The sequence below is a fragment of the Girardinichthys multiradiatus genome, chromosome 24 (genome assembly GCF_021462225.1).
Source record: "Girardinichthys multiradiatus isolate DD_20200921_A chromosome 24, DD_fGirMul_XY1, whole genome shotgun sequence".
Taxonomy (NCBI): domain Eukaryota; kingdom Metazoa; phylum Chordata; class Actinopteri; order Cyprinodontiformes; family Goodeidae; genus Girardinichthys; species Girardinichthys multiradiatus.
In genome coordinates, this window is record NC_061816.1 from 4,512,494 (window position 1) to 4,526,453 (window position 13,960).

General features: G+C 47.8%; 2 protein-coding genes and 1 pseudogene across 12 annotated transcripts in view; all 3 read left to right on the plus strand.

Moving 5' to 3' along the window:
• LOC124861450 overlaps nucleotides 1-13,960 on the plus strand; it is a 700,723-nt pseudogene that overhangs the window by 601,759 nt on the left and 85,004 nt on the right.
• The window catches only part of LOC124861512 (protein NLRC3-like), a 737,509-nt gene that overhangs the window by 483,487 nt on the left and 240,062 nt on the right, over nucleotides 1-13,960 (plus strand). The gene's annotated exons all lie outside the window — the stretch shown is intronic.
• Nucleotides 1-13,960, plus strand: part of agap1 (ArfGAP with GTPase domain, ankyrin repeat and PH domain 1) — a 104,116-nt gene that overhangs the window by 54,727 nt on the left and 35,429 nt on the right. For all 11 annotated transcript variants that reach the window (XM_047355153.1, XM_047355154.1, XM_047355155.1 and 8 more), the window contains 2 exons: nucleotides 9,141-9,245; nucleotides 13,271-13,436. In XM_047355153.1, the coding sequence (XP_047211109.1) occupies nucleotides 9,141-9,245; nucleotides 13,271-13,436 (271 nt within the window). The remainder of the gene's footprint in view (nucleotides 1-9,140; nucleotides 9,246-13,270; nucleotides 13,437-13,960) is intronic.

Sequence of the window (13,960 nt, forward strand, 5' to 3'; positions counted from 1 at the left end):
GCCGGAAGCTTAGAGCACCAAACACTGAATGATGAGAAGAACCATGATGAACAGTAGGAGACGTCCTCCTTCAGACCTTTAATAATGGTCCAGGTGAGAAACTTCAGCCCAAATTAAAAGCAACTCCGATGCCTCCAAACGGAACGTTCTGATTGGTTGTTTCTGATGGAGTTCTGGTTTGAACTGGAATGTGTTTCTGTGCTGAGGTCCGTTTGAGGAGAAGGTTGAGATGAGTGAAGCTCCATGAACTCTGCAGCTGATGCTGCTTGGTTGAATATTGATATTCTCTCTGTTTCTGCTTTATTTTCTGATAAATGTTGATCTAAAATCCGGCCAATCATCCTCCTCCTCCTTCTTCTTCTTCTTCTTCTTCTTCTTCTTCTTCTGTGTGTGTGTCCTACCTGTCGGTGTGTCTGAGCCACGTTCTGCTGCCCCTCATCTCATTAGAGCTCCTCTCAGCGCTGCTCTCCACATCTCGAGGTGTCAGCGCCTCACTTCGCCTTTTGTTAACGGGGGAACGCCCTCGTTAGGAGAGCCGGCGCTCATTAAAACCACTCACACACACTCAGAGTCCAGAACCGGGCTGCTCTGATCATCCACTCTGACTCAATTAGACCTGTAAATGAACACAAATACACCCTGAGACACTCCTGCATGTCGGGAACAAACCTGCTTCGTGACTCCTCGCCGTCATGAAGGACAAACGCCGTTTCTCCACCGTTCTGGTACCAGGACCCACACATTCAACCATCTAATTAGCATTTGTTCCGGTCCACTTTTCTTTCCAACGCTGGTTCAGTTCATTGAGGTCTTACCACGGCATTTTAATCAGGCTCCGGTGTGGACTTTAACTAGGCCAGTCCTGTGCTGTGTTTGGATCGTTGTTCTGTTGATGACCCGGTTTCATTCATTCATTGCTGTGCTCATTATTACCCAGAATTCAATGTTTTTAGAGGTATCAGAAGACGTTGTGGAGTTCCAAATAGAAATGATGGTTCTCCAGAGGCCGACTCCGTCAGATAAACCGCGTCTAGAAGCGGTGAAGATGCAGTGAGCTCAGATGATTTATGGTCTTTAGTGGCATTTAATGCAGCAGAAATGCAGGAAAAATGGCCTTCTTCTAGTTTCTGACTAGTTTTGAATCAAAGATCCAAAGTCCACCTGAAGCTGGTTCCTCCATCTCAGCTCCTACCAGGAACAGATTGTGACGTCAGCCTGTGAGGAGTCGCCGGCTGTTTCTTCTTCTCCAGTCCTGACGTGACCTGCAGCGTGCAGCTTTGTTTACGGAGGCTGTTGACGGCGCGGGGATCCTCCGACATCTGCTCGGCGCCGCTAATTAACCGATAATTACCGCCGAGAGGCGGACCGGGGAGCTTTGAAAAGCAACAATCTGACAAATTCATTTCCTGCAGAAACAGCAGCTGAGCCGCCGGGACCGGCGCTCCTACTCTCCACCCTCAACTGTTTGAGCTGAACCTGGAGGACCCAAACTGGTCCCAGTGGAGTCCGGATCCATGTCAGGGAAAACATCTCTGGTGGTTCATGAAGTCAAGCCGGTTCTCATCAGGTCGGTTTCACTAAAAGCATTTCCTGAACCGGATGTTTTCCACTTCTTTGCTTCTCCAACATCTGATCGGCTTTCATGTCATCATTACGATCAGTTGCTTGAGGTCAGCCGAGTCAGAACCGACCTGCTGTTTAGAAACTAGTTCAGTTCTACAAATGTTCTGCTTCTTACTGGAACAAAGTTAGTCTCAGAACTTCTTCCCTTCCAACTTCAGTCTGATGGGTTTTCTTCAGATTGTCTTCAACCAGAACATCCATCTTCATCCTCACTGCTTCCAGAGGAATCAAACCAGTGCCTTAACTGGACCCAGTTGATTCTGGTTCTCATCTCTAGGATTTAAAACTGGTACCACCTGTTTGACCAGTCAGATCATAGAACCAGACTCTCTGGTTCCAACAGCCATCTCAAAATGAACAGCGTGTTCTTCTGGATCAGGTTACAATTATTGGCAGAACCGCTTCTAACTCCAAGCTCCCGGGTTTGTCCTCGCAATGAGATCTTCCTTCAGCACAAGATCCAGCATCTACAGTTCCTCACCCAGAAGGAACGGTGCAAGCCGAACACACCTGTGGACCAGAAACAGGTGTCCTGGTACCGTTCGCTCCAACATTAGGACCGGTTTGAGTTGGTTCTGTTTTTATTCTGAATTAAACTGAACTTTATTGTTTTTAGTGAAGTAATTTTAGTTTCAATCATGATTCTAAGCCTTTATGGTTCTGATCAACCCGTCTATTCTCAGACCTGTTTGGACCTTCAGAACCGGATGTAACATTCAGGTGTTTTAAAGAACTTTATGTAGGAAATGTTTGATGGACTCTTCTTTTGGTTTGTCTCATCGACCCGGACAGATGTCAGAATATCCCTCATCTTAGATTTTATTCTGGTTTTTTGGGTCTCTGTTCTGATCCAGAAAAGCCAGATTCTTTGACCTGGACTCATACATGGATCAGATCTTTCTGGATCGAAACCGGTCCAGTTCTCTATAGAATGGTCCATTTATGTTAATTGTAGTTTTTTAAACTGTAAGACCGGTTATTGGCTCTGTAGGAACCAGTTAAATCTGCCACTTCAGAGTCCTCCTTAGGACCAGAACCATGGTGTCGGACTGTTGTCACAGGGAACCCCGATCTGCTGTCAGATCAGCATGAACGCGGACTCCGAGGTTCTGATTGGTGTGTGTAATCGGCTCTCGCCGGGTCGGCAGCCCATCTCTGGGCCGGGTGGTTTTGACAAGCCTCGTCGTCCCCCTCGGCGCCGGGCTCTTTCTGCCAGTTAAATTGGATGCTTAATTCGGGTGTTATTTACCCTGTAATTCATTTGCGTGGCGCCGCCATTGGCAGCAGGCAGGCTGTAATTTCACGCTTCGCAATAAAAGATGTCTCATAATCTGCTTCATTTAGCAGCCAAAGAATTTAATGAAATTAACTGCAGCTCTAATTAAGACGGTGAATATTAAAGACCTGCTATCAGGGCTTTAACGAGGCCCACATGATCCGCCCTCCGTCGGATTGGAAAAATATCATTTCCCTGAGAAAGGTTGTCAGTGCTCCGAGCCATTTTGGCCATGATGACATTTTTGTCATGCACACCAACCCCTGGAAATGAGATTTTTCACAGGGGGTGAAGGCTCCTTTTCAGTCGGAGGAATAATTAAAGCAAGGAACACAGGCATCACTCAGGAAGCCTGCTTAGATCCTGCTCGTTAGGAGGCGCGCCCGCCTCCGTGGAGGTGTCGCTCCGAGCTCGCCGGAGGAGTCCGGCCGCTCATCTTGTTGTGTTTGTGTCGGACCGAGGCGAGGAAGAGGAGCCAGGGCCCAGGCTTCTTATCCACTAATGAATTAAGACTGTTGAAGGAAGGTTTGGATAATTGAGTTTCTAATTAATTACCCAGAACTCTTATCAGATAAATCAGCTCCTCTTCAGCCCCTCCTCTTCCTCCTCTTGTTGTATCTGATCCGGTCGGCGGCCTGCTCCCCTGGGCTCGCCCTTCGCTGTCCTCGCCTCATCAGCGCCGACCTTGTCGTGGAGACGGATGCTGCTCGGCGGCTGCTCCTGTCTTCATGTTGTAGCTTTTCTTCTCCTGCTGTTGCTTCTGTGACGCCAGCTGAAAAAGCTTTTTTTTCATCAGTCCATCATCCTCCGTCAGGTCAGGAGCCTCCCGGGAGGAAGAGGAAAAGCTGCTGCTGCTGCTGTACTCTAAATCACTTTTATTAACAGTGGAAAGGAAATTGGAGGAAGTCAGTTTGGAGCCTCATGTTAGGGAGGAATCCACAGTATTTTTGTATGAATATGAACAAATCATGAAGGGTTTTGTTCATATTTCCAGCGTCAAACCTAAACCAATCCTGATTTTCCCAGAAAACATCTGTTTTGGCATCTGTCTCAGGATATGTTGCTTTCTGCCTTTATAAAGCACTTCTAGCCAGACCTGAGGCTTCTTCTAGGTGGGCTATGAGAATGATGGTATGGTGATGTTCCCGTCAGCGGGATCATGACGGTGATTAAAACACCAACGATGATCAACAGGAGAATGTCTAAAGAGACGATGAAGAAGACGAGGTAGTTCTGGTCGGCCAATAAGGAGCTAGTTATGTCATTATGAAAGACCTCAACATGAAGATGTCGACTGGTGTCTCAATGTGTTTGAAAGGTTTTCAGAGGTAACCCAGTGAGCTAACTAAGCCCGACTCTCTAAAGTTCTGTTCAGGCTACGTTTGGACAGTTATGGGTCGGGGAAAATCTTATTTTCTGTCTATTCATTGGTCCAACAAGGAAAATGGCCGGCCAATCAGAAATGGCCATGTTTATAGAGGTCGACGGTTTGGAGGAACAGTTTTAAAGACACGTTGCTCCATGTCAGCGGTTCACCTCAGCACCCATCTCCATGTGGTTCTGATTGCTCGGCTACGGGATGGGCTCGCTGGTTGGATGGGTTCCGGGTTTAGGACTAAATAAAGATGTTAATTTTTGGTTCTATTTGTGTAGTTGTCATTCAGGGATCAGAGGGTACTGCTTAAACCGGTTTCTAGACTTTCTTCAAGGTAGTTCTGAATGCAGACATTTTTATTCACTTCAACATATTTAGTGATTCTAGGGAAACTGGTCCAAATCAACTCTAAGCTCAGGTTTGGTCCAGTGATCATTTAAAACTAACAAATGTTCTCTTTCCATACTAAATTTAAACTCATTTTAAGGCTTTGATCCATTTAAAGCTCATTGTTGTATAAATTAATTGTATTTCTCAGATATTTTAATAAGAATCAGTGTAGAGAGTTCTGGTCGCACCTTTAACAGAAGTTAGTCAGTATTTATTTCTACAAGCCTCGACAGCAAGTACCAATTTATTTTTGGTCCGTCCGAAAAGTTCTGGTGGAAGATGGCTCCAAAGGTTGGGAACGAAATGACCAGAACTAAAAAAAACTACAGATTATTGACCAGCACCTGTAATTTCTGTTTTACCCTGAAAGTCTGTTTCTGAACAAGATGGATCAGTCAGAACCAGCAGTCCTGAGCACCTGCTGTGATGCATAACCACAGAAATGACCCGGACGTCTGTTAAGAACCTCCCAACAGAAAGACCTATAGAGCACAAACCTTCAGTCCAGAAACCCCGGTCTAGCTGTAAATGAGTTGATCTCTCGGTCATCGTTGCCACGGACTGAAATCAGCGCTGGGGTCAGTAAGGTGGTGTTAAGTCAGAGAGGGCGAAACGCCACCCACCTCCTCCCTTTATCCCGTTTTTGTCTGGTTGGAGTGGACGTCTGTAATCAGCGCTTCACACTCCTTGCCTGTCTGAGAGGATGATGGATGACCCTGGATCGGAGCTCAGGCCGGATCAGATGGCCACCACTGAGCAGGAAGAATCCCTCCTTCCTTTGGAGGGGCAACACCTCTAATTTAACCTCCTGATTGGAGGAGACAAAAGGACCCTCTGAGGTCTGAGGGGGCTTGTCCCCTGCTTTTCCAGAGTTATCTCCTGTGTCAGGGCTTTCAGGAGGCCTAGGAAGAGTCCATTGTCTGAGCAGAATGGGGGGTGATTGAGTGATTAGAGGGTAGATTATTGTAGGCAGGGAACCTCTCAGAGAAAGTTCCTTTATCTGTGTTGTGTGATCTGATCAATGGATGAAGGACTTTAATGGGGTTCATGTTCTTTTCCTGCCAGGGAAGAAGCTGAACGCTGGATTTCTTCAGCCCAGCTCTCTCTGTGTCCATGTTTCCATCCTCTTGCGGACGGACGCGGGACACGTGACAGGTCGGCTCTTTAATCAAAGGCCTCAGGTCCGAGGCCGTGATCATGTCCTGATGCGTCTCCTAACGAATGACTTCATCTTCCGGCTTCCCCCGAGCCTGCGACCTTTTCTTAAGCACTACCCTGCAATCCCTCACAGCGTTAGAGTGGGAACACTTTCAGGGATCCGTCTCGGAATGCCCTGTCTTGCTCCTACCCCTCTGAACGTAACGCGAACCCACAAACCTCACTAATGCCCTCGGACGTTTTCGGATGCCTAACAAATGACTTCATCTGCCGGCCCCCCAAGCGAGCGACCTTTTCTTAAGCACTACCTCCCAATACTTCACCCAGGCACGGAGAGTACATCTGAGTATGTATTTATCTTACATCCATCCTCCCAGGAGGGGACCTTGTGGGCCGTCACGGCTGCCGCTGCCCCTCCACCTCCTGAAGGTAAAAGAAGTGTGTCACAGAGCCCACAGAGGTGAATAATGAAAGATATTACCCATCAGGAGGGTTTCAATTAGCCTTCCTCTCATGCAAACTGATCGCTTGTCATCCTCAGGATAGATGATGGGAATTAATCTGCTCGTGTCCTGATAGCTTTGGGAAGAAAAGTGTAGGTTTATTTCTGTTCAGGCCTTCTTCCCTGCTTTCCGTCTCATTTTATCTCTCAATGAACGGGTTTTATTAACGGGGAGCTCGGCTTTCAACCTTTGAGAAAATCAGGACAAAGGAACCTCGTCTGGTCTGGTTTGATGACGCTGTCCAGTGAATGTCGTAGTTTATTGAATTATTCTGGACCTGCAGAATGTCTCAGTGTCAACATTTCAGATATTCCACGTTGGTAAAACTAGTGGAAAAATAAAACCGGTGGAAATAAATGTAAACTGGTCTGGATCTTTACTTTAATACAAGAGTAAAGTTCTACAGAACTTTCTTGGCAGGTTTTCCTACCTTTATTTCTATGATGTTCCAGAAGAAACTTTTATTTTAACTTTGCAAAATAAAACCAAAGATCCTGAGATCAGGGTCATTAGAAGGTCCGTGGTGTTGGTTTGGATCCTCCACAGATCGGGTTTTTGCATCCAGGAGTAGATCTGTTTACCCAGTGGGAACGTTTAGGTTTTCCATCCTGTCGTACCAGGATTAGAGTTAGCTGGAGAACATCTCATGGTCCTAATGAACAGTTTGGAACATCTACAGGACCTCCATCATGGTGCTTCTGATGAATGGAAGGGTTACCGCTTCATGCTGTCTCTCCTTGTTGCTCGGTACCAAAATGTTTCTACCCGTCCTTCTGGCGTTCCCTGTCTGTCTCGATGTCAGCTGGTAAAAACCAAAAATGAGGTTGGATGTGCATGTAGGCAGTAGGTGGCGCCGTACCCAAGCTACAAGGATCCAAGATGGCTGACTTGCTAGCTGGACGTTAAAGTACTGAAAATGCTGTTGATTTGTGAACTTTGGGTTTAGCCTGAAATGTTCACCAGGCTGGAGGTTCGGGGAAATTTTAGGCCTCATAAAGGCTGTTTTTCGTTATAAAAATAACAAATATTTGAAATTCACGCGGCTCTCACATCGACGTTGGGTGTATCTGGTAAATTCTGTTCCTCAAATAAAAACCCAAGCGTGTTTTGGATGAAGTCTTCATCCTCATCACATTTATAAACCTGAAGGAAATAACTGTGCAGTTTTTGATCGAAGCAAACGTTCCCTTTACTCGTGATCCTGGATCAGACCAATGATTTATTTAGAAGACTTTCTCCTAGCTTAACTTCAGTTACTTTAGATCTGTTTAGAACTTCTGCTGGAAATAAATTTTAAAACATTAAAGAAACGTAGAGAAACATACACTATTTTCACATTCTTTCTGATTTATTTCCCTTTTCTTCCTGAATTCGATCATTTCTGTCAGGAAACGTTCAGGTCCCAGTGTTGTACTGGCGGGTTCTGTCCTCCAGGGTCAGTTTTCCTGTGTTTAATGGTGAACAATCCCAGTTAAATCCGGCTCCCTGCTCTGACTGGGTGAGTTGGAAGGAGGGCTGACCCGGTCCAGCCGCTCGGTGCCGGATGATGGATGGTCAGCCGGCCTGACGGCTGCACGGCTGGCGGCAGCAGGAAGCTCGTCACGTCGTGTTCCCCGTGGGGAAGCCCCGTGGTTCCAGCGGCGCCGGGGCCTCCCGCCTCCTGACAGCGGCTGAGATGAGTTTGGACGCGGCGGCCGGGCCCGGGTTGCTGAGTGTGATTACAGCAGGATGATTCAGTCGCTCTATTGGACATGAGAAATTCATCCGGCTGCAGAGATTTCAGCTCGTCGCCATGGCGTCCGTGGCTCCTTCCCTCGTTGTCACTCTGAAGTGTTTCTTTGTGGCGTTTTGTCGCCGCCAATTACAGCGAGAGTGGCGCCAGCGGGGGTCAGCCCAGGCATGCCGCTGTCCCACCACCACCCACCGCCTTAATGAGAGCTGAGCGGAGAGCAGGCTTCTGTCCATCATACGGCTCGTCCATCCCTCCTCCTCCTCTTCCTCCTCTTCCTCTCCTCACGGCCGGAGTCTATTAATATCCCGTGTCGGAGTGTTAATGCCGTGGAGGTCCAGTGAAGTGACACGCGTGGCAGCGCGGCTGTAATTGCTAATCAGCGGACAGTTTTATCCCCCCGCCGCCCCCTCTGTGACCTTCCCTCTCCCCCCTTTCCTAATGAATGCTGCTCAAATGAAGTGTGGGCGGTGGAGGAGCGAGTGAGCGGCGGCCTCGACGCTCACTGGGCCGCGGCTGATGCGCGTAGGAGAAGGAAATAAAGATCCAGACAATTAAATAAGTGCTGATTTCCAGCTCCTCTCAGCTGCGGTGCTGCTCGGTTTTCGCCGTTTGGACTTCCTGACGTCTTCTGGCTGTGAGCTCGTTATCTCCACTCCACAGACTCTGGTGGCCATTTAGCTTCAGCTTCAGCTAATCGAGATGTTGGAAAAATGCACAATTAGGACGCTATGAGTCAGTGTCTGAAGCTGGAGATGAGAACATTTCATGTTCTGGCTGATGTTGGCCAAACTGGGATGGTTTGACCCCATTTCATGTCTCCTAATAAATGTGGTTTTCCAGTAGTTCGTTTTTCCGGTGAAGTTCAGTAGATTATTTTTCCAAATGTAACAAGATGATAATAAACTTTGGTGGAGACCATGAAGGAAGATCTCCTGAAGTTTTAGGTTAGCAACCGTAGCTCCAGTTCAACCTGCTTGAACTTCCATGTTGAATCTGGTGGTCAAAGGTGAGCTGCTATGTTGGGTTTGGTTCCGCTGCTTTGGACCAACCATGTGATGATGATGATGTTGCTGTTTCCTGCAGGGCATGCTGATGAAGAGGAGCGGTAAATCCCTCAACAAGGAGTGGAAGAAGAAGTACGTGACGCTGTGTGATAACGGACTGCTCACCTACCACCCCAGCCTCCATGTAAGCCTCACACACACTCCTCCCCCTCCTGTTGGACACACACTGTGTGTATTAATTAGGACTCTTCGTCTGTTTGCCCACGCCGGCGCTGATGAGGAGAACATCAGCTCTAATGTCTCTGCTAATTACCGCAGCTCTGTTGGCACAGCGTCCTGCCCCGATGAAGCTCTATTACAGCAGGCAGGCAGGTGAGCCCTGCTGCTTCCTCTCAGGGTTAGCATCCAGATGCCCTTTGACCTTTGGGGTTTATTAAAGAATGCTGCAGCATGCCCCCATTAAGACCAACTCATTCAGACCAGTTCAGGCTGTGTTGTGATGTGGAGACATCTGAGAAAATCACGTCCTGTTGCCGTGGCGATGAAGAGATTTATTACAGTATCTTTACCTCTGATTGGGTCTAAATCAGTTTCTATCTGGATTTTCACAGTTTTTAGTTCTGGTTTCAGTCTTTCACGACTCCCTCTAGTTTTGGACCTGATTCAGAAGTTTTTATTTTATTTTATTCTGTTTTTATGATTCATTTCTGTCTGGTGGTTTCTGTTTTAGGACTAGTTTGTTTATTCTTCATGATTTTCTTGAAGGTTTGGGGTCAGATTATTAGCTGGTTGTTAGTTTTCATCTGGTTTAGGGTTTATGATGCTTTTATAGGTGATGTTTGGGTTGGTTCTTGGGTTTCAGGCCAGTTTTGGGTGATTTCAAGTAAATTTAATCCGTTCGTCTTAGTTTTTTTATGTTTTTAGGACATTTGTGTTGATTTTTAGCTGAAACGTTACGTTTTGAAGTCATATTTATATATTTCTGAGCCGCCCTCGCTCACAGGTTTGACCCATAAATGAATGAAAACAAGGAAATCAGCTTCCAAAAGCTTAAAACATCAAATAGTCGCCTAAATATTAGGAGATTGTGTTTGTATACCTTCAGAGGGCAAACTAAGTAGAGTTAAGCAGCAGCTGAGGGGTTGCAGGTTTGATTCCCTGCAGAGCCGTCTCCACTCTTCACCGAGCTGCACACGTCCGTCAGCGACTAGAGGAGCTGATGCAGTAAATTAGTGTTAAAACTCATCACTTAACACATCAACACTCTGATGCATAAACAACGAAACGCCCTGCAGCAGCAGGAACCGGGTTTCCCGAGCGCCTCGCGTCTGCAGCTCTGCCGTCAATTAGCCTGTTTGCAGAGGCTAATCGAATGAAATCCAATCAGCGCCGCTAATTGGCCCACTATGTGCAAAGAAATCACATTAATGCCGCTAATTAAGTGGATGGCGAAGGATGCCAGCTAACTGGCACCAAGAGTCTGAGCTGGAGAGAAGAAGACGAGCAGGGAGCCGTTAAATGGTCAGGTTCTAGTCAGGTTCTGACTTGATGAGGGTCTCGGATGTTCAGATGATTTCAAACTTCAAACTAAACATGAAGACGGTTAGAAACTCCCAGAGTTCCCTGAAGGAGCCACCAGAACCACTAGAACTGGCTGGTGCTGAAGGTGAAGAGAGCTGGCTGTAGACCCGGTTTCTGCTGTGTGGACTTTGGACTGAGAACGGACGTGTTCATAGCTGGTTCTGGAATGGTTTGTTGGACTGTTCTTTTCAGGGCCCTGGACGCTCTGGCTGCTGTTGAAGATGTTTTCTAAAGGTTTTGGACTTGGTTCTGATCCGATCTTGGAGCAGTTTTGTCCTGCTTTAGTCTAGTTAGGTGAACAACGGGTCAGACTCTTTCCAGGAAACCAAGCCACCTCCACTCTCTCTTTCCTCTATCTCTGTACCTGAGCCACCATCAGAACCTCCTTTCTCATGTTCTGAGTCCAACAGCGGCGCTGCTGGCTCTCCTTCATCTGCTGCCGCCTGTTCTCATTGATTCTGACTTGGAGGAGCTCGCTCTGTATGGATCCATGGTTCTGCTCCGTGTCAGCGCTCTGTTCATGTTGCATTTTTCACTCTCGGACCGGTTATGCATTCATTTATCTTCTTCCCCTCCTGGTTCCTTCCTCACAAACATTCAGCGTCAGCCGGGTCCGGTCGATACTCGCATCCGTCCTGGAAGCGACGGCACGCGGACCGTCGGGACCGTGATGAAAGCTCTCTGATGCAAATGGAGACTCAATTACTGTGGTCAATCTGTCGGGGGGAGTGTGTGTGGCGGGTTTACCCAGCGGGCCGCTGGCTCGAGGGCTCTCCAGTGGCTTGTTACGGCGCCGGGAGAACACTGGGCTTTGAACGGGCCCTTTGTCAGGAGAGCTGCCAGAAGGAGGCGGGAAACCCAACAGACGCGAGTGTGTGTGTGTGTGTGTGTGTGTGTGTGTTAATAACGCTCCAACCAGTTCCAGTTTATCGGCTGTTATTTACAGCGCCGGCGGCCCAGTTTACTGCAGGTTATAACTCACAGGCTGACATCATTAAACGTGTCAGCCGGGCTGGCTTCGGCCCGAGTCCATCAGAACCCGACTCAGGATTGTTCTGGTGTCTGGTACTCGACCTGTTGCTCATAGTTTGACCCAGCACCAAACATTTTAAATTAGGGCCCAGAATCTGATCAGGACCGGTTCGGGACCAGAGGTTTGGACTGGTTTTGGTTCTGTGGTTTGATGTTGATCGGGTTAGTTTTGGACCATTTTCTGCTGGAGGACACAATGTTGGACTTTAAGATGTCCGTTGGGCCGGTTCTGTAGAGTTCTGGTAGTGTTTCTGGGGTTGATGGCTGAACTTGTTGTGTGATTCGGACCTTTTTACTGGTTCTGTAGTGTTTCCAGATTTTGGACTCTGTTTAAAGCTGGTTTGTAAATGATTCAGAGTTTTCAGCTTGTGTCTTTGAACCGGGTTCTTAATCGGGTCTTGATTTTTTCTTCTTATTGTTTTACTCACTACTGGGTCAGAACCACTCTGGACCGTTTGTTTTATGGATGGTTTTGGGTTTGTGCGGGCTTGTTGTAGAATGGATTTATGGTCCTTAGTCTTACACGTGGTTCTAGACCGTGTTGTTGTTCTGATCTTGTTGGGCTCAGGTTCTACTGTTGCGGTTGTTTGGTTTTTCCAGGTTTTGGGTCATTTAATCTAAATTAAAACTCTGTTTTCGGACCTCCTCGGCATAGCTGATTGGTTCTGGACCTTCATCGCTGTCAGGTTACTGGGTTCTTTTGGACTCCTTGGTTCTGTTTTGGATGATTTAACTCTTTGTTGTGAAGCAGTTTTTACTTCTCAGCTTGGAGATACTTTATGTTTCTGGTTCTGAACCTTGTTGCTAGAGGACGGGTTCTGCTCATGGTTCTTTGTGTTTTTTCCTGATAAATCCTAGATCATCTGACGGGTCCAGATGGTTCTGGGTTTGGTTCTCAGCTTGGACTGGATTTGGACTGGTTCTGTGTGTTCTGTCCCTGGCTCCATCATGTTAACATGTGGACCTGTAAGCCCGTCATATTTTCTACAGATATGATCCGGTTCTGAAGGAAACTGTCCAATCACGTCGTCGTTGTTAAGAAACATCTGTCCTCCTTTGATCTGTTCTAATCCGGGCCCGCGGGTCGCCAAGTCTCCTTCATCCTGAAGAGTGGGCCGACCTCGCTGGGTGTGCCGCTCCTCTCAGGTCGGTCTCCACCCGCCTCAAAGGGGCAGCGGGGTGCTTTTAACAAGCGCCTCCAGTTCATCATTAACTCTCCTTCTCGCCGCTTCGTTCCTGTTTCTGATCCGACCCGACCAGACCTCATCCTGGCGCTGGGAGTGGCACGTTGGCTGAGTTTTCACCCACCTCAGCTCTGATTTAAAGGTCTAGTCCGGCTTTGTTTCCATGAGAGATTCCTGGTCCAAAAGAGATGGATTCAGTCCGACAGAACTCTGGTGGTTTCTAGCAGGGATGGACGGAGGTGGGATCAAAAATTAGCTGCTTTCTGGAAAAGATGTGGAAAAACTGTAAAATTGTTCTGACTGCGTTGGGTCCGATATTGAGTCGGTTAACAGGAGACCCGCTGTTTGTTCTGTTAACCCAACCGGTCCTCAGTTTTCAGTTGGACTCAGTCCTCCTGCTGTCTCTCCACAGGACTACATGCAGAACGTCCACGGGAAGGAGATCGACCTGCTCCGGACCACCGTGAAGGTGCCGGGGAAGAGGCCGCCTCGCGCCGTCTCCACCTGCGCCGGGCCGAGCCCCAACACCAACGGGCTGATGAAGGAGATGAGCAACATGCAGCTGGGACAGACCTCAGGTCAGTGATGACAACATTGACCCAAACCCTGTAGATATACCAGAAATCCCCAGTGAGCTCCATCTGGGCTGGTTCTGTTTCTGTCAGGACTGGTTCAGCCCTCTTTACTCTGATCCAGTGCAACCAGAGTGTGTGTGAATGAATGTCAGCATGAATGCAGCTGTTCTGTGAAGGCCTCAGAGGAACAGCCAGCCTCATGAAGACCAAGGAACACAGCAGACAGGTCGGGGAGAAAGTTCTGGTTCAGTTCAAAGCAGGTTAGGTTCTAGAACAACATCCCAAGCTTTGAACATCTCCCAGAGTTCTGTTCAATCCATCTTCTGAACATGGAGAGAGGATGGACCAACTGCAGACCTACCAAGACATGGAGGTCCACCTGAACTGACACGCTGGACTAGGAGAGCATTCATCAGAGAAGCAGCCAAGAAGACCATGGTAACTCTGGAGGAACTGCAGAAATCCACAGCTCAGGTGGGAATAACTGCTAGTGATGAACTCCACAGGACAGACCTGTAAGGAAGAGC